This window comes from Ochotona curzoniae, unplaced genomic scaffold (genome assembly GCF_017591425.1).
Source record: "Ochotona curzoniae isolate NIBS_2020 unplaced genomic scaffold, NIBS_Ocur_1.0 contig_520, whole genome shotgun sequence".
Classification (NCBI taxonomy): Eukaryota; Metazoa; Chordata; class Mammalia; order Lagomorpha; family Ochotonidae; genus Ochotona; species Ochotona curzoniae.
Window position 1 is genome coordinate 722237 of NW_024466457.1, and position 20976 is coordinate 743212.

Below are 20976 nucleotides of genomic sequence, written 5' to 3' on the forward strand. Positions count from 1 at the left end.
CCCTCTCCCTGTTTTTAAATCAATTTCTTTCCTTTCTTTTTTTTTAAGATTTATTTTATTTTTATTGGAAAGTCAGATATAATACAGAGAGGAGAGACAGAGAAGATCTTTCGTCCGATGGTTCACTCCCCAAGTGACCGCAACGGCCAGAACTGCACTGATCCAAAGCTGGGAACCAGGAACCTCTTCCGGGTCTTCCACACAGGTGCAGGATCCCAAAGCATTGGACCACCCTTGACTGCTTTCCCAGGCCACAAGCAGGGAGCTGGATGGCAAGTGGAGCTGGCGGGGTTAGAACTGGCACCCATATGGGATCCCGGGCGCGTTCAAGGCAAGGACTTTAGCTGCTAGGCCACACCGCCGGGCCCTCTCCTGTTCTCTTAACTCTGCCTTTCAAATGAATGATTTTCAAAATTCTCTTTCCTTTTGGCGTCTCTGCTAAAAGTCTGGACACTGCAAATCATCCCTAGTTTTCATAAACCATCTTTAGATATCTCTTTTTTCTAGTTCTTATGGTTTCACATGGCTTTGAATGTACATGTGTCGCAGCTTAGTTCCCATCCATCAACTTTTTCTTAGGATTTATTTATTTTTATTGGAAAGGCAGATCAGATTTACAGAGAGAAAGACAGCTGAGAGAAAGATCTTCCATCTGCCAATTCACTCCTTCAAATGGCCACAAGGGTCAGAGTTGAGCTGATCCAAAGGCAGGAGCCCCTTCCAGGTCTCCCACATGGGATGCAGACTCCCATGGCCCTGGGCCGTCCTTGACCTTCCCAGGTCACAAGCAGGGAGCTGGAAGGGAAGTGGAGCAGCTGGGATACAAACTTGCATATGCAAGGCGAGGACCTTAGCCACTAAGCTACTGCACTGTGCCCTTTTATTCATTCTAAAGACAGAGAGAAGAGAGGAGAGAAACGGAGGAGGAAAAAGAAGCACAGGGAGAAAAAGGGAAGGAAGGAAGATGGGAGAGAGGGAGGAGGTAGGGAGAAAAGTGAAAGGAATGAAAGCAAGGGAGGTGGGAGACAGGGAGAAACGAGGAGTGGGAGTGAGGCAGAGAGAAAAATCTCTTCTTGTTAACTCCACAAAAGCCCACAACACCAAGGACTGCGCCAAGCTGAAGCCAGGCAACCAAGAATTCAATCCGGCTCTCCCATGTGGACAAAAGGGATACAACCACTAGAGCCATCATCTGCTGCCTTTGAGGGTGTGAATAAGAAGCTGGGATCTGGAATGAAGCCAGATCTCAATCACAGGTGCTGCAACACGGGATGAGCTGGGAGTGCAATTTGAGTTCACAACATGGATAATAGGAACTGAATCTTATGTCTCACCAATCTGCAGTAATGGGACAATAAAATTGCAAACTGCAGCCCAGCGTGATAGTGTAGCAGCTAAAGTCCTCACCTTGAATGCACCGGGATCCCATATTGGTGCCGGTTCTAATCTCGGCAGCTCCACTTCCCATCCAGCTCCTTGCCTGTGGCCTGGGAAAGCAGTCAAGGACAGCCCAAAGCTTTGTGACCCTGCACCCACGGGGGAGACCCAGAAGAGAAATCTCATGGCTTGAGACTAGCTCAGCTCCAGCTGTTGCAGCCACTTGGCGAGTGAACCATCCGACAGAAGATCTTCCTCTCTGATTAACTTCCAAAGCAGCCGGCAACGGTCGGTACTGTCCCGACCCAAAGCCAGGAGTCATGAACTTCTTCCGGTCTCCCACGCAGATGCAGGATCCCTAGGCTTTGGGCTGTCCTCAACTGCTTTCCCAGCACAAGCCCTGCTGGATGGGAAACCGGGCTGCCAGGATTAGAACCGGTTCCCATATGGGATCCCAGTACGTTCAAGGCGAGGACTTCAGCCGCTAGGCTATGCATCAGCCAGCTTTATCTAACCTTCTATGTGGATTCAGCAGCTGAAGCACTTGGGTCATTTTGCAATGCTTTTCTCAGACATGTCGGCAGGAAGCTGTATTGGAAGTAGGGCCCATATGGGATCCAATGTTATAAGCAGCTACTTAACCCATTGCTATATAATGCCAGGATACAACATCTTAACTACTGGGCCAAATGCCCTCCAAAACCTCACATCAAGTCACGAAGTAATAACCTACAGGTCTAATATCTTATTTATTATATGTTTTTGCTAATTACAGTATCTTTTTCTTAACTGACTGGGCTACAGTACCAGCCCCTATCCATTGAAATCGATGTAGCCTCACTAGGCCTTGGCACCCAATGGTGTACATGAGGACACCTGTGTCAGGCTGGGCTGCTGCTGCACCCATCAATTCCTGTGAAAGATATAGCTGGGGTCAGAAATGATCAGGCAGTTGCATCCACTGCAATATGTGTTGGCTGGGCCAGGTGATGAACCAACTGCATCTCTGCAACAGCTGTACACAAGAGTCAAATCTGAGGTCATTCCGGATGAGGACCGTGGGGAACTCCCCAAGTAGACTGCTGGACTCAAATCCTGGCCACAGGTAAAGCCACAGGATGTGGGTTTTTTTTAAAAAAAAAAAAAGATTTATTTTATTTTTATTGGAAAGGCGGATATACAGAGAGGAGAGACAGAGAAGAAGATCTTCCGTCCGATGATTCACTCCCCAAGTGAGCGCAACGGGCCGATGCCATGCTGATCCGAAGCCAGGAGCCTCTTCCGGGTCTCCCACACGGGTGCAGGGTCCCAAAGCTTTGGGCCGTCCTTGGGTGCTTTCCTGGGCCACAAGCAGGGAGCTGGAAGGGAAGTGGGGCTGCCGGGATTAGAACCGGTGCCCATATGGGATCCCGGGCATGCCTGGCGAGGACGTTAACCACTACACCATTGCGCCAGGCCCAGGATGTGGGTTTTGACCTTGGGATGCATGCATTGGAACTGAGCCTCCTCCGTTACCGATTCCGGCGCAGTGCACAACAGGGCCAGACACACATGGGCGATACGACAACAAGCTCATTCATCTAGGCCAGCAGAGAATGTCAAATGTCTCAACAAAGGACGGAAAGCAGAATAGTTTAGACCACTCACGTGACCAGGCTCTGCAGCAAGTGTCTGAGTCTGGGGATGCATGAGGTGGACTTGGTCAGCTAACAGACCTGGGAGATTTTTCTCAACGCAGGTGCAATGAAGCTGACAATGTCTCATAACTATCAAATCACTCAACCTCGAACATTCTTCTCTACATCAGGGTCTGCAAGTGTCATCAAACGACTGTCTCCCATCCCTGGGTGCTGATGCAGTTTGATAGCAAGGAGAATCCCTTCTCTTTTCACACCAGCAGAGCAAAAAAAAGTACTGAAACGTGTCCCCCAGCATTCCATCGTACCTCAATCTTCCCCATCCTAACTGCAGGACCAAACAGGCATGCATTGCTCTAAACTATGTAAACAATATTAAACATTAAATTAATTACAACAACAAAAAAGAAACTGGTAGATCAATGCTACAGCATAGCAGGCCTCCACCTGCATGGCACACCATATGAGCACTGGTTCATGTCTGAGCTGCTTCACTTCCCATCGAGCTGCCTGCTTATGGCCTGGCAAAGCAGTCGAGGATAGCTCAAAGTTATGGGCCCCTGCACCTGAAGAAGCTCTTTGCTCCTTGCTCTGGACTGTTAAGTTCCGGCCTTTCTGGCCATTTGGGGAGTGAATTGGCAAATGGAAAATCTTTTTCTATTTCTCCAATAAATAAATAAATAAATCTAGGAAAGGAAAGAAAAGGAGAGAAGGGGTTGGGAAGAGCAGGAGGAAAGTGGAGGGGTGGAGAAGGGAAAGAAAGGAAGGGAAGCAAAGGGAGAGGAGGAAAGATTTGGCTCAGCATTAAGATGCTGTGTGGGATACCAGCATCCCATCTGAGTGTTTCAGATTGAGTTTCAGCTCTGCTCCAGATTCCAGCTTGCTGCTAATACCATACCCCAGGAGGCAGCGGGGAGTGGCTCAAGTGTTTAGACCTCTACCACTCAACATGTTCAACCAAGACAGGCTTCCTGGCTGCTGGCTTAGATTTGACCCAGTCATGGTTATTACAGGAGTGAAGGGCGTTTGTTTTTTTTTTTAATGACACCTACTATTCATAACTATATAAAGATTTCAAGTCCTGTTTAGCTAGTAGGGAGCCAATACCACCGCTTGCTAGTGTAGCTCTGTATCTAACCAACTCTCTCTAGTAAGGCACACCTTATGACTTAGAAGCTACATATTTCCTATCCACACTTCATCTGCTCTTTTCTTCACAGTCAGCTTTTTCCAAAAGAAGGAAGAACTGTGAGGGCAGGAGCACAGGTTTCAAATTCAGGCTTATATCTGAAGGACAGACTTAGTAGCTGTGTGAGATTTCTGAAATGGTTGCACTTTACAAAATCAGCATTCTAATCTCTACTCATTAAATGAGACAATGCAAAGCATTTATATTCTAGACGAATATTTGGCATTTGTTGTATGTTTGCCAAGAGTACACTTGTTAAAAGTTTAGCCAACACTGTGATGTTGAAAGATGGTGGAATATGTTTTTTTAAAAGATGTATGTAAGTATGTATATACGTATTTGAAAGAAGGACAGAGTGACAGAGAAAGGAACAGACAAACGGTATGGGGAAGAAGAGATTTTCCACTCACTGGCTCACTCTTGAAAAAAGTTGCAACAACCAGGTCTGGCCCAAGTCAAAACTAGCAGCCAGGGATTTTGTCCTGGTCTCCTACATGCATGCCAGGGACCCAAGTTCTAAGGCCATCATCCACTGCCAACAGGGACTCAAAACTGGCACTGCAGTATGTGGCTCAATCAGCACTTAGGCTGATGTGTCAAAAATTCATCCTCAGGACGAATTCATAAGAAGTTAGTGAAATTTTAGGCCCTGGTTCTAATCCCAGCTGCCCCACTTCCATCCAGCTCCCTACTTGTGGCCTGGGCAAGCAGTTGAGGATGGCCCAAAGCCTTGGGACCCTTCACCCACGTGGGAGACCTAAAAGAAATTCCTGGCTCCTAATTGCCGCAGCACTGGCTGTTGTGGTCACTTGGGGAGTGAAACATCGAAAGATCTTCCTGTCTGTCTCTCCTCCTCTCTGTATATCTGACTTTCCAATAAAAATAAATAAATCTTAAAAAAAAAAAAAGGTTAGTAAAATTTTGGGTATGGCGTGGTGATCCAGACCCAAAGGAAGCTCCTGGCTTCTGATTGGCACAGCTCTGGCCGTTGCAGCTGCTTTGGGAGTGAATCATTGAATGGAAGATCTTCCTCTCGGTCTCTCCTCTGTAAATCTGGCTTTCTAATAAAAACAAAATAAATTGAAAAAAAAAAAGTTAGTAAATTTTTTTTTAAAGATTTATTATTTTTTATTGGAAAGGCAGATATACAGAGAGGAGAGACAGAGAGGAAGATCTTCCCTCCGATGGTTCACTCCCCAAGTGAGCGCAACGGGCCGATACTATGCCGATCCGAAGCCAGGAGCCTCTTCTGGGTCTCCCACACGGGTGCAGGGTCCCAAAGCTTTGTGCCGTCCTCGACTGCTTTCCCAGGCCACAGGCAGAGAGCTGGATGGGAAGCGGGGCTGCCGGGATTAGAACCGGCGCCCATATGGGATCCCGGGCGTGCAAGGCGAGGACCTTAACCACTTGCGCCACCGTGCCAGGCCCAAAAGCAAATTTTTAAAAATTAAAATTCTAGGGCCTGGCGGCATGGTCTAGCGGCTAAAGTCCTTGCCTTGAACGCTCCGGGATCCCATAAGGGCGCCGGTTCTAATCCCAGCAGCCCCGCTTCCCTTCCAGCTCCCTGCTTGTGGCCTGGGAAAGCAGTCAAGGACGGCCCAAAGCCGTGGGACCCTGCACTCGTGTGGGAGACCCGGAATGAAGTTCTTGGTTCCTGGCTTCGGATCAGCATAGCAACGGCCGTTGCGTTCACTTGGGGAGTTAATCATCGGACAGAAGATCTTCCTGTCTGTCTCTCCTCTCTGTATATATGACTTTGTAATAAAAATAAATAAATCTTTAAAAAAATTAAAATTCTAATTTAACAATAAAATCTAAATTCCTACACTTCATTAAAAAGATTTATGTATTTACTTATTTGAAAGAAGGAGTTACAGACAAAGAGAGATCTCCTATCTGCTGGTTCACTCCCTAAATGGTTCCACAGGAGTTAGAACTCTATTCAGGTCTCCCATAGGTGCCCAAGTAGCTAGGACATCTTCCACTGTTTTCTCAGGAGCAACTGCAGAGAGCTGGATAGAAGCCCAGAGTAGCCAAGACTTGGACCAGCACTCATGTGGAAAACTGGCACGACAGGCAGTGGCTTAACCTGAGCCACAATGTCGGGTATACAATATGTTATCCAACATGCTACCTATTTCTATTTTCTTTCAATTAATTCAAGCCTAATTTTCCTTCAGTTCTAAAATGTGGAATAAACATTGTTGGGACTCATCTATAACAGACCACTCTGTTAGAATAAGTATTTTTCAGGGCTTGGCACAGTAGCCTAGCAGCTAAAGTTCACACCTTGAACACACTGGTTCTAATCCCGGCAGCCCCTCTTCCCATCCAGCTCCCTGCCTGTGGCCTGGGAAATCAGTAGAGGATGGTCCAAAAGCCTTGGGACCTGCACACATGTGGGAGACCTGGAAGAAGCTCCTGGCTTCAATCAGCTCAGCTCCAGCCATGGCAGTCACATGGGCTTGAACCAGAGGGTAGAAGATCTTCCTTTCTGTCTCTCCTCCTCTCTGTATATCTGACTTTCCAATAAAATAAACAAACAAACAAACAAACAAATCTTTAAAAGAGAGAAAGAAAAAAGCGTTCATCGCTCTGATTCTCCAAGAGAACATGCTTTGTATCAAAACAATTATTTTCTGTATTTTTTTTTGAGCAGTAATACAAATACATGGAATGTAATTCAAAATGACTATATATTCAACTCAATTTCCCCTCACAGATTCTGCCTGTAAAAGAATTGTTCTCTGCATCCTCAAGCAATCATAAATATCCAGGCACACAACTGTATATCCACAGAACGCAATTTTTTTTAAGATTTATTTATTTTTATTAGAAAGGCAGATTTTAAAGAGGAGAGACAAAGATCTTCCATCTGCTGATACACTCCCCAAGTGACCACAACGCTCAGAGCTGAGCTGATCTGGAGCCAGGAGCCAGAAGCTTCTTCGGGGTCTCCTAAGCAGGTGCAGGTTCCCCTAGGCCTTGGGCCATCTCTACTGCCTTCACTGGCAACAAGCAGGGAGCTGGATGAGAAACGGAGCAGTCAGGACATGAACCGCGTTCATGCAAGATGTCAGCGTTTGCAGGGAGAAGGGTCAGCCAATTCAGCCACTGCAGCATGCCCAGAATTTTTTCTTTAAATGCTTCACACTGGAATGCAGTTTCAGAGGCTTTGTGGCATACAGGTTAGATCATTCTCTGCAACAATGCTGGCATCCCATAATAGCTCTAGTTTGAGCCCCAGTTGTTCCTCTTCTGTTCCAGCTCCCTGATAATGGGGCCAGGAAAGCAGTAGATATCCCAGTGCTTGGGTCCCTTCCACCCATGTGGAAGACCAAGAAGTTTCAGCCTCCTGGCTTTGCTGTCACCCAGCCCCAACCGTTGTTACCATCTGTGGAATGAAGTCGTGTATAGATGATCTCTCTCTCTCTCTCTGCCTTTGAACATAAATCTCTTTCAAAAATGCTGTTTTAATACTTTACTAAGAGTAATCTCTCTCAAAAAACTACTTTGGTAATGATTTCCGTAATGATTTCCACACTGAAAAAGCTTATTTTTGAGGGAGGCATGGATTGCGGATATTTAGTCCACTGGGGATGCTCTCGTCCCCTATTGCAGTACCTGATTCAATCCCTGTCTTCGCCCATACACATCCTGGGTGCCAGCAGATGACAAACTGAGTCTTGGGTTCCTGACACTCATGGAGAACACAAATTGAACTCCATGTTGCTATCAGCCTGGCCCAGCTAGGATACGTAAACCAGCAGACAAGAGTATTACGTTAAAATGTAAGCAAAAAATTTTAAAACCAGTTCAGTCTATTTCTATATATTTAAGATTATCTGGGCCAAGCACAGTAGCCTAGCAGCTAAAGTCCTCACCTTGTACGCACCGGGATCCCATATGGGCGCCGGTTCTAATCCCGGCAGCTCCACTTCCCATCCAGCTCTCTGCTTGTGGCCTGGGAAAGCAGTCCAGGACGGCCCAAATCCTTGGAGCCTGCATCCATGTGGGAGACACAGAAGAAGCTCTGGCTCCCGGCTCTGGCCGTTGCAGCCACTTGGGGAGTGAACCATCGGACAGAAAATCTTTCTCTCTGTCTCTCCTCCTCTCTGTATATCTGCCTTTTCAATAAAAATAAATAAATCTTAAAAAAAATTGTTGGGGGCCCGGCGTGGTGGCGCAAATGGTTAAAGGTCCTCACCTTGCACGCCCGGGATCCCATATGGGTGCCGGTTCTAATCCCGGCAGCCCCGCTTCCCTTCCAGCTCCCTGCCTGTGGCCTGGGAAAGCAGTCGAGGACAGCCCAAAGCTTTGGGACCCTGCACCCACGTGGGAGACCCGGAAGAGGCTCCTGGCTTCAGATCGGCATAGTGTCGGCCCGTTGCGCTCACTTGGGGAGTGAACCATCGGAGGGAAGATCTTTCTCTCTGTCTCTCCTCTCTGTATATCCGCCTTTCCAATAAAATAAATAAATAAATAAACCCTGCTCTTGTATTTGTCAATGTAAATATTCCAGCTTCATAACCTGTACCAAGTACTTTCACACAAAAACAAATGAGAAAGCCCTATTATCCAGCAGAGCATCCTGTCAATTAAATTGTAAGATTGCTCTTGTACTGATATCTCAGTGTACAAATACACAGAAGTACATAATTAGCCTTGAGGCTGGTACCATTGTATAGCAGGATTAATCTCTCTCTTTTTTTAAGACCTACTTATTTTGGTTGGCAAGTGAGATACACAGAGAGGAGGAGAGACAGACTGGAAGATCTTCTGTTCAATAATTCACTCCCCAAGCAGCCAAAACAGCTGGAACTGTGCGGATCCAAAGCCAGCAGCAAGGAGCCTCTTCTGGGTCTTCCACATGGGTGCAGGATCCCAAAGATTTGGGCCACCCTCAACTGCTTTCCCAGGTTACAAGCAGGGAGCTGGATGGGAAGTGGAGCTGCTGGGATCAAAACTAGCACCCATATGGGATCCCGGCATGTTCAAGGTGAGGACTTTAAATGCTACACTACCACACGGGGCCTGTACAGCAGGCTAATCTTCAGGCTGTGGTGCCAACAAACCACATGGGTGTTGGCTTGAGTTCTGTCCTGCTCTACTTACTATCCAGTTTCCTGATAATGGCTTGGGAAAGCAGCAGAGGATGTCCCTATGCCTTGAACTCTGAACCCACATTGGAAACCCAAATGAAACTCCTGCCTCCTGACAGGCCCTTTGGGGACTGAACCAAAGCATATAGAAGGCTCTCTCTCTCTCTCTATCTCTGTGCTTCTTCCTTTCCAATTAAAATGAATAAATCTTGGGTCCTGGCACAGTAGCCTAGTGGCTAAGTTCTCATTTTATATTCACAGGGATCCTATATGAGCACCAGTTTGAATCCCGGCTACTCCACTTACCTTCCAGCTCCTTGTTTGTGACCTGGGAAAGCAGTGGAGGATGGTCCAAAGTCTAGGGACCCTGCACCGACATAAGAGACCCAGGAGTTCCCGGCTCCTGGCTTTGGATCGCCTAAAGCTCCAACCATTAAGGCCATTAGCGAGTGAACTAACAGGCAGAATATCTTTCCTCTCTGTCTGCCTTTCCTATAAAAATAAATAAATCTTTAAAAAAAAAACCCTTATAGTGTGGTTTATATGTATACTCCATAACACACAGGTTTATGTTTTTAATACATTATTTAGATCTTCCATCACTGGTTCACTTCCTAAAGAGCCACAATGGCCAGAGCTGAACTGATCCAAAGCCAGCAGCCAGAAGCTTCTTCCAGGTCTCCCACATGCACATGAGTCCCACGGCTTTGGGACATCCTCCACTGCTCTTCCAGGCCACTAGCAGGGAGCTAGATGGGAAATGGAGCAGCCAGGACACGAACTGGAATCCATTTGAGATCTGGCTGTTATGGCCACTTGGGATGTGAACCACCAGATGGAAGATCTTTCTGTTTCTCTTTCTCTCTATATATCTGCCTTTCCAATAATAATAAATGAATCTTTTTTAAAAGAAAAAAGAAATAAATCTTAAAAATAAACAAAAACTGGCTTTACACTACTGTAAAAAAGCAAAACATGGGAGACTATCAGAAGAATCCTGTCTACTCTATCCACATCTTATGCTCCTTTACAGCCAGTATAACACATTATCAACTCACTAAATATTTGCTGGTTGCCTGAACTTTTAGAAGGAGGAGATATAAAATAATATCAGATTCCATTCATTTTTTCTAAGGGTTGAACTTTTGTTCATTATGGAAGAGCCAGCTAAGCCATCAAGCTGTTCTTAGACAATGTATCAAAGGACATTCAGGCACCATTTTTGGACTACACCACTGACTGAACACATTCCAAATTAAAAAGTTATAACTACATCCCATTAAATTTGAAAGCTGCCAAAAGATTAAAAAACAATTTCCAGAACTGAATTCAATCCAACTGATGCAAAATACAGCTATGATTCTGTGTTCTTTTTTTCCAAATTAAACACATCTTTTGTCTCTGCAATAGTTACTGTTTATCTCTTACCAACAGAGCTTCCTTTGTGTTATTCGCCTCAGGAGATAATTTTTGGATATCTTTCCTACAGATCTTTTATTTTTAGTAGTAACAACCAGTTATCTGCCACATACCCTAAAAATTCCTTTCTAAACTGTCAAAATACTGTAATAAGTTCTAAGTGAGAATAAAAGGTGACTCCCCCCAAAACTCAGGAATCAAATAAACCCAGTTTACAAAATACAATTTTACACCTGGCCACAAATAACTTAAACAACAGAGATCCAAGGACTGGCAGAATACAAGTGCTGTGTAGAATCGAAATAATTTTAAAACTACTGATCTACCCCCCCACCCCCAAAAACCTGATACAAAACAGTTAAAATTTCAGTAGATGGTCATATATAGGGTCTGTTACCCAGTTCTAAATCCAAATAAAAGAACTAAATCTTGACAATAAACTAGTAAGTGCAAAGAACTTAGTAAGTTTGAACCTAGAAAAGTATATGCAGCAACCAATCTTTATGACACCAAAGAGACACTATAACTTCCACTATTCCAAGAGGTGTTTTTCCAGTGGTTATTTATAGCAAAGGTTTGGTACACAGGGAGAAAAATCTGCCTCAATAGATCATAAATGTAGTTATGTATTATGTACCCAGGTGGGTGGATAAATTAGCACAATGCCTGTACACTAGGAAATAAGAAGGCATTTATAAAATTTAACTTGGCTCTTAATGTTGAAAACAGAGTAAGATCTATTCTTTCCAAACAGTAGACAGAGGGATAAGTCATTCAAAATAGACTTTCTACCAACAATGTGAACTTACTTAAAATTATTGAAAAACGCAACAAAAAGCTGGTTAAGATGGCAGACTTTGTGCAGTTTTAATCACAATTAGAAAGAAAAAATTTAATATGCTTCAAATTTCTCTTAAACTTTTCCAATGAATAACAAATTTATGAATTACTGAATGTTTCCTATGTGCCTACTACCATAGAAGTGGAAATAATCTAATTCTTCCTTTCAAGTAACTTTAAAGAAATTCTAACTGTTCTAAAAACAGATTAATAGTAATTTTGGATCATCTAAAGTAGCTGAGCATTTTATTATCTATCTATTTTTAAACACATACAACACACACTTTTTTCCCCTCTCTCTCCCTCCTCTCCACAGGTTTGTCGTACTTTCAAGTTTCTGATGCTTAGTATACAGTATTCTGGAATACACACAGATTTGTCAGCCTCATGAAATACATCCTCCTTGCTTTAATTACAATTACATTTAATGCTCAACAATGCTCTGGGACCTGGCAGAATAGCAAGAGACATTAGAAACTTGGGGAAAGAGCAAATCCAACCTTTGGACCTTATTCTAAACAATCATCTCTACTTAATTCATCCCAACACCTAGAACTCTGGAAATCACTGGAAGAAATTTGTTAAAGTCATTCTGTCTCACCATGCAAAGCTCCTGCTATGCTATTACACAGGAAGAAGACCCAACTCAGGTGCTGGTGCCTCACTCTCAGATTTTCAATTTTTACAGCCATGAGCTAAGTAAATCTCTATTCTTTATCAAATAAGGGAAGGGCAGAAGACATTTCTATTTAATTCCTGATCATGCTATTCCTTGTGGATTCTTAAAGTCTCCTCGATAATATGATGATCTTAATCCTAATAGTATTTGTACTATTAGTGAAAAGTTCTTATACCACAACAGTAATTAAATCTATTTCCCTCCCATCCACCCCCAAATAGGTTAATGTTTAGTAACAAATACATAATCAAAATATGCTTCTTGAGTATCTCGTATGGATCACAGCTGAATACAACTTATAGAAGAATTTTAAAAGAAAAGGTTTTAGTGACTGTGAAGTTCTACTTCATGACCTGTCTGCTTGGTCCTTTAACAGCTTGAACTGGTGAGAGTCCTGCATTCAAATTGTAACAATTCATTCTCACAATCCATAGAATTATTAGCCAATAGCAGCACACAGCTCCCCAAAGACCCCTGCATACAATGAGTCCCTCCAGAAACAGAGGTCAATGCACAATGCTTCCTCACTTTTAAAATAGATGCACACTATATCTGCAAAGATACAGCAGCTCTTGAACCTAAGAACTAAAGTAAATGCAGCTGGCTGCCTTCCAACCAGCAGGAACTCAGAAGAAAAATCAACATTTCATTTTTAATAATTAGTACAGTTAAAAGGAAGCATAAATACAACGGAAAATGTCAAGCCACAGACTCTCTAGAATCTGACAGGAACCTGAGAAATGGCCTCTCTGCTTGGAGCACCCAAGAAAGCCTCAGCCTTCAGTTTTGCTTCATGCGTCTTGATCACTACATACTCTGGTATTAGAGGAAAAGAGCTAAGGCAATCATTAGCTGTCAGGGAGAATCTGGAAGAACAAAAGTTAAACTCTGTGGTGGATGGTTCTCTTTGTAATACTGAAGCCACAACCCAGTATTGCCAAACAGCACCAAGAAAGCCACCCTGGCACTGGGCGTCGCGCTCATTCAAGCCACCCACTGCCTCCACCAAAAAACTGCACATAGTTGAGCCACACACAGTATCTCTGATCTACAATTTTAATAACACAGCAGTTTACTCCCGTGAATTACTGACAAATATCAAAAATTAACTGTTAAAATACAGCCATTTGAAACAAACAAACAACAAACAAACAAAAAACAGACTATTCTAGGAGTAGGGGAAGATGGGGAGGAAACACCAAACATTTTTTTAAAAGACAACACACAGGTTTTCAGGTACCAGATGTGCAGCAGAAGCGCTGCTCACTTTCTTCAGTGATTTTTTGAAACTTACCCTGAAGTGATTTTCCCAATCCCTGGCCCAGCTTCCACCCATGTTTCTGGAGTAAGCGGTGTCCAATATTATCCTGACAGACAGAACAGAGAGACAAACCAAAAATATTCCAATAATATATTCTTCCCTTCCTAGTGACATTTAAACAGGTGATGAGCAAGAGGTCATTCTACATACATGCATGCAAAAAGGTGCTAATAATAGGGTAAATGTGCCCAATCAAAGGGACATCAGTGTAAAAAGAAATGCTGGCTGGTATTTTCTATGGGAAGGGTATAGGGTATGGGTCCTTTCTGATGGTGTGCGGGGCAACTCTTTAACATGACATTTTCAAAAGGAGATAAAGGGCAAAGGGAGGAGGAGGGGAGTACATTTATGAAGTTTTAAAACTAACATTAAAAAGCATAAAAATCAAGGTATTTATACAATCATATCCACCACCTAGACAGCACCACTTGAAGATTTTTTTTTTTTTTAAGAAAATCTACATTGTGTTTAGTTACTCTATTTCTGTGTCAGGCTTTCATGATACAAAGTAAGTTGTAAGTGTAAGACTGTCCCACCACTAGAAATGAAAAAAACAAACAAACAAAAAGAAACAATCAGAGCAAAATCCAGGCTAGACTTGATTGGTTTTTAATACATATATATATAAAAATATATAAATATTTAACTAGCATGCAGCCAATATTAAACTGAAAATACAGTGAGGTTAGTAAAACAATAAATTAAATTGATTAAACAGAAAAATAAAATGAGCTCAAGCACAGACTGAGTGATGCATTTCAACATGTAATCTAACAAAAATGCTAAGATGTTAGAATGAAACAGGCCTAGCAGTAAGTTAACAGTAAAGAACCATTAGTGCATGTAGGGGAAAAACAATATACATAATGTCTCATCTTCCCAGAAGTGCACTGCAAAGGGATCTCAAAAGTCAGTTACATGAAAAGACACCAGAAACAACAATTAAGTGTCAGCTTTTGTGGAAGGCTCAAGATATCACAAACTTTCGTGTCTTTTGTCCAGTTCTCAGTCTTTAATAATACATATTGAACTACTTGTCATCTAGTCCCATATTCAACGATAAAATGCACTTTGAAGTCACAGAGGAAAGAAAAACATTTTGTCCTTATCTTCCTTGACAGAAAGTTAGAACAGAGATTAAGCTTCCCAGTGTTCTTCAGAGTTCTGCACTTGTATAAAGGAAATCTGCTCCTACAAGTTTATGTATGACAGCATACAAACTGAACACTGGGCTGAGAAGCTGATTATTTCATTGATGGGGTGGAGAGAGAAGGGAAAAATCAGAATACTTTTTTAAAAAACAAAAACGACATAATACTGGTGTTCCGGCACGCTGAGCTAAGCCTCACACCTGCCCGTGGGAGTACTGGTTTGAGTCCCAGCTGCTCTGCTTCTGATTCATTTTCCTGTTGATTTGGTATGTGAAATCCCCAATAATAACCTCCACGACAGCCAGCACAGAAACTGAATCCAATACTGCTGCTGCTGCCCTTCTCCCTTAAACTGCCATGAAAAAGTACTCCTTACTCAATATTAAACTTGTGTATTTAATTTTATTACATAAAAAGAAAAAAAAAAAAAAAAAGACTAGGGGCCAGCACTGTGTCAAAACAGGCTAAGCCTCTGACCATGGTTGGAGCATTCCACGTGTGCACCAGTTCAAGGCCCAGATGCTCCACTTCCAATGCTGACGTGCCTAAGAAGTCAGCAGACAAGGGCCCAAGTCTTTGGGCGCCTGCACCCATGTGGGACAACCTGAAGAAGCCCCTGCCTCCTAACTTCAGATTGGCCTACATCCATGTGTTGTGGTCATTTAGGGAGTGAACCAGTGAATGGAAGATATCTCTCTCTCTGACTGTCCCCCACTCTCTGTAACTCAGCCTTTCAAATAAAAATAAATAAATCTTTAAAAAATGCTATTAAAAAGGTCTCAATATCAGTAATAACATTATTTATATAAATGGAAAAGAAATCTTTGTTTTTCTGCTATGAAATAAACTTACCTGTATACAAAACCTTTTTTTTAAAATAATTCTTACAACTGACTAACCCTGGAAAGGACAAGAATAGCAAGGGGAAAACTAAGAATAGAAGAATGAAAGCTAATAGTATGCATTTGTTAAGTTATTGCTTAAACTCTTCACAAATTAACACTAAGACTTACATATTAAACAATGCTGACAAAAATTGTTGTGCTCCCCCCATATTTTTTAAGGAAATGCAATCTTTGGCTAAGTGGAGATGAGACATTATGTTGACTGTGTTATATTATGAATGCACTAAAATAAACAGACAGATGAAGCAGTATGCTATTTCCAAAAGCAGTGCAAGTGGAGTGAAAGCATTTCCATACGAACCTGGCTTTAAAAACTGGGCTGTCAAAAGAACAGTTAAATGTAACACAAAGTAAGAAACTGTCCGATCACTAATGGTCGTTTTTTTTTTTTTTTTGTCTTGTTTTCAATTCACTGCTTGCAAGTAATGTATTTATTAAAGAGTGAAAGCATTAAGTAAATTCACGAGTCAAGACCAGCTGAGAGATTCAAGAGCAGCGTGTTGTGACTGACAACAGTGAAAGGAAAAGCAAATGTTACAGGGAGAGGGGGGAAAAAGAAAAACTGAGGGTTATACACATTAGCACCACTTTTACAAAACCACTCAAGAGAATGGCTGTCACCTTCTCAAAAAAAACTATGGATACCACATCACAGCCTTTCTCTTCTACATCTCTAAGCTAAAATTTATTCTTTAATTAAAGCTGCTTTCCTGGATTTAATACAGAATGAAATGCTACAGGCAACATTAAAATACTAAAGTGCCACTCTGAATCCCTCCAAGCACATAGAACAAAGGCAGCAGGGACAGTAGATGACTCCCAGCCCTGTGTTCCTCTCTAGCCTCCTAGAGTTAAGGAATGCCTGAAACACAGAATCTGAACACTCCTTATCCTTAAATTACCTATTTTGGGAGTGACTGTAGAAAAAGTTAATATTGAGTATGGATCTTACAAGTACAAAGAGAGAGAGAGATTTTATAACCACTTGTCAAAAATCAGCGTAAGAGGCTGGCATTGCATAAGGCAGCCAGTTCATATCTCGGCTACTCCACTTCCCATCCAGCTTTACTGGAAAAGCAGTGGAGGATGGCCCAGGTCCTTGGGATCCTGTACCTGTGTGGGAGACCCAGAAGAAGTTCCTGGCTTCAGATCAGCCTCACTCTGGCCACTGCAGCCATTTGGGAAGTGAACCAGTGCATAGAAAGATCTCTCTATCTTTAACTCTGACTTCCAAGTTTAAAAAAAAAAAAAAACTAAAAACAGCATAAGGATGACAGTCAATCAAGGCAGGCATATGAGAACATCTTCCAACAAAGTGGCCTTGTCTACCACTGGAATGATTACCTGGAATCTGTTTAGGGTTGTCATTCTGCCAGTTGTTTCCATGGATGTTATTTATAATAGGAAGTTGGCACAACTAACATACAGTTCAAACAGGGAATGAAGTCAGAATAGGGGCAACGAGTACTAAAATTTACCTCTAAAATAATTTACTATTGGGGAAAAAAATTTAGTCACATAGTGACTAAAGTCTATATGTTTGTTTCAAGTAAAATAGTTTAAGGTTTAATTACAATCTCATAGAACCAAAAATAAATTTAAAAAATGTTAAAAGTCAATCTGGTTTACAATGAACAAGACAACTGATAGCAGTAGGCTACCTACAATTTAAATGTACATAGAAGGAAGGCAATAAAATCCTAATTTTTGTTAATAAGCTAACCGAATTTTGTGCAATGATGGTGAGCAAAAAACTGTTTTCCCAGGATAAGAATTGTGGAGTTTCAGGCTAAGCTGCCATCTGCAGCTCCAACATCCCATATGGGCACCCAGTTTGAGTTCCAGATGCTCCACTTCTGAACTAGCTCGCTGCTAATGTACCTGGGAAAGCAGAAGAAGATGATCCAAGTGCTTGGGCCCCTGCACCTCATGGAGATGCAGAGGAATCTCTTGGCTTCTGGCTGTGCTTTGGTCCAGCCCGAGCCGTTTGCAGCCATGGTGGGGTGAGGTGGAGTGGGATGGGGGAGGCCACAGAACAGCAGATGGAAGCCCTGTATTTCTGTCTCTCTCCTCTCTGTAACTCTACCTTTCAAGTAAATAAATGGCTAGTTTAAAAAAAAAGTTAGTTTTCCACATAATTCTTTTTTTTCAAAGATTTATTTTTATTATTTTTTTTATTGGAAAGGCAGATAAACAGAGAGGAGAGACAGAGAGGAAGATCTTCCATCCGATGATTCACTTCCCAAGTGAGCGCAACGGACGATGCTATGCCGATCCAAAGCCAGGAGCCTCTTCCGGGTCTCCCACGCGGGTGCAGGGTCCCAAAGCTTTGGGCTGTCCTCGACTGCTTTCCCAGGCCACAGGCAGGGAGCTGGAAGGGAAGTGGAGCCGCCGGGATAGAACCGGCGCCCATATGGGATCCCGGAGTGTGCAAGGTGAGGACCTTAACCACTTGCGCCACCGCGCCGGGCCCTTTCCACATAATTCTTAAGAATTCCCACAAACAACCTCATTTGTTACACTTTGGTGGCAGTGAGAAATATTCTTCAGTTGGAAATGAAGTTCTAAATTCAGATAAACTAGAGTTGATCTGAAAACCCCAATTGTTTTCCCAATCAGATTAACTGTGGGCCTTTATTTTTTCTTCCTATGTCTAAATGTAAAAGGCATCGGTAAAATGTCCTACCTCTAATATCTGTTCCTCTCTATTATGTGGGAAAAGAGAAGCATACTTTTTAAATAGGAAGATATTTGAAAACAAGAAATGTCTATTATAAAAACTAACAACATACTGAACTAAAAAACAAAAACAAAACCTCACTGTTTTAGTCATTTCTCAAAATTTTTATTTTTTTTTTTAAGATTTATTTATTTTCATTGGAAAATCAGATATACAGAGAGGAGGAGAGACAGAGCAGAAGGTCTTCCATCTGCTGAGTTACTCTCCAAAGGGCCCCAATGGCTGGAGCTGAGCCAATCAGAAGCCAGGAGCCAGGAGCTTCTTCCAGATCTCCCATGTGGGTGCAGCATCCCACGGCTTCAGGCCATCCTCAACCGCTTTCTCAGGCCACAAGCAGAGAGCTGGATGGGAAGTGGGGCCTCCAGGACACAAACCAGCACCCACACAGAATCCAGGTGAGTGCAAGGTGAGGACTTTAGCTGCCAGGCTACCACACCAGGCCCAAAATATTTATTTCTTAATAATTAGAATCAAATAGAAAACTTTTCCCAGGAACTTGTTTCTGCCCCAGTGAAATTGTACACCATTTTTGACAATGATTCTGCTGGCGAGGGTTTCAACGTGTAATGATAGGAGCCCACCAATATACAGATAAAATGTACCTTGTTGAATAGGGTTCTTTTCTTTAAAATAAATAAATAAATAAAATCATGTCTTAAAAAACATTATATTCAGAATTTACCAATGAGTGGATTAATATTAATTCCTCCCTGAATTTCTTTTAGCTGACAGCCAAATTCAACTTACAATCATTTGGCCCATTTTCAACAGTGACAAAAACAATGTCTCTTGAGTGGATTGTAAGCTTTGCTGATTGTGTATTGAAGATTCTGTAAGCAAGAACCAAATGCTACTAAGTGAACCCATGCAAACAAGTAGTAAAAATTCCCAAAATAAAAAATCTATAACTCACTACAGATGACACAATGAAGACTAGAGAGAAAAAAAGCATATAGTAATGCTACACCATTCAGCTCCAAGAAGCACGTTATTTATAGTGCAGGCCACAAATGGTCACTGCTAAATGTCAAATCAGCAGTCTATTATAGAGTTACAGTTTGGAACTAGTGGAGTCCACAGATCTAAACAGATATGCAACATGACATACAACCAATTATACGTATACTTCTAAACCCCAAAATAAGCAACTAAACATCAGCAACTGGAGTTTTGAAACTTAAACTAATTTTTTAAACCTACCCTAAATCGACCTGACTAGGAAGACAGCCATGAAGACAGAATTTTATTAATTAGTCAGGTAGAGTTGAAACCAACTAACAGCTGATGGGTAGGTGCACTTCCAAGTGCGAGCACATTTGGAGTCTATGATGCAAGCATTCTGCTTTCTGCATAGGTTAAAATCATTCATTCTCTCATCAGATTCCTCAGCCTCTAACTATGATAAAGGTCATAAAGGACCACATATCCTAAATCACACCAACCAACTCTCCTACGGGGGAATCCTAGACAGGCTTAGGATTTTATAACAAATCCTGTTTTCTAAATATTTTATCTATAATAGCTAAATATTTTAATTTACAATGGCTGGAACCTAAAAATCTCATAAAACAACAAAGATTTAAAAATTTTTTAAATAAGGATAACTCCTCAAATTTAGTAACAAGCTATCTAGCAACTCTCATATTTTTCTTAGCAAAGCACTTTGTTCTTGACAATAAATTTAACTGAAAATTTAACTGTTGGTTGAAATGAAGAATGGAAAATAAAACTTTATAGCAAATATCATTAAATACTTTATAAATGCTCAATTTTGTGTTTTTAATATTTGCCTACTGAAATTACTTATATCATCCCTCTAGCAAATCTAGGTTTCAGAAGCTCATTAAACACACACTGCATTATTGCATTTTTGAATCTCATTTCCCAACTTGCTGGGCTGCATCAAATCTGCCCTATTACAAAAAGACCTCAACCCTATACTCACAATAAACTTTCACACAGGCATGTTCTTGACACAAATCTGTGCAGACTTTCAAGGTTACCAGCTGCGTAGATTACCTTTGTTATAAAAACAAATGACTAGACCTTTAGCTCCTGCCGTGATCTGTAGACTCCCAAAGCTGCATATTTCCAGCCACTTTTGAGTTGCATGCTGTAGCAAAACAGTCAGCACCTCTCAACAGATATTGCTGCAGAGAAAGATTTTGATCCAACAGACTGTGTTACAAACAACACTTCCCCTAAGCACAAAACAGTTCAAGATAGCCAGCCAGCCGTATAACCCAAAGTAGACTTGTGTGGTGGGCATTCCGTAAGGGATGGGGGACTTGTGTTCCAGAGGGGAAAGGTTAGAACACTGTCATCATTGATGCCAACCACTTTAATAGTTCCTTTAAAATTAAGATTGTATTCCCAAATGATTAGCTAGCAGAAATAAAATCCCTCCTACTTGTGTCCTACTTCTAATCAACTCCTCCTACTACCTTCGGTATCACATCACAAATAACATATACACTTAATGTGCTTTAGGAGCAAATTTTCATTAGGAACATAATCTACTAATATAATGTATATTTCTAAACATAACGCTTACTAAAAAAAATTTCCCAATGAGTACTACACTATTTGCTATTTAAGGAGAAGCACTGCTTAATA

General features: G+C 41.9%; 1 protein-coding gene across 3 annotated transcripts in view; it reads right to left on the reverse strand.

Annotated features, from left to right (window-relative positions):
- Positions 1–20976, reverse strand: part of GPATCH8 (G-patch domain containing 8) — a 75926-nt gene that overhangs the window by 37862 nt on the left and 17088 nt on the right. The window contains exons 3-4 of one of the 3 annotated variants that reach the window (XM_040989216.1): positions 15922–15939; positions 13538–13610 (exon numbers count right to left, since the gene is read on the reverse strand). The exons of 1 other annotated variant lie outside the window; for it this stretch is intronic. Coding sequence is in view for 1 of the 2 variants with exons in the window: in XM_040989215.1 (XP_040845149.1) it covers positions 13538–13610 (73 nt within the window). In the remaining variant the exon portion in view is untranslated. The remainder of the gene's footprint in view (positions 1–13537; positions 13611–15921; positions 15940–20976) is intronic. One more of the 3 variants, XM_040989215.1, reaches the window with a different exon arrangement.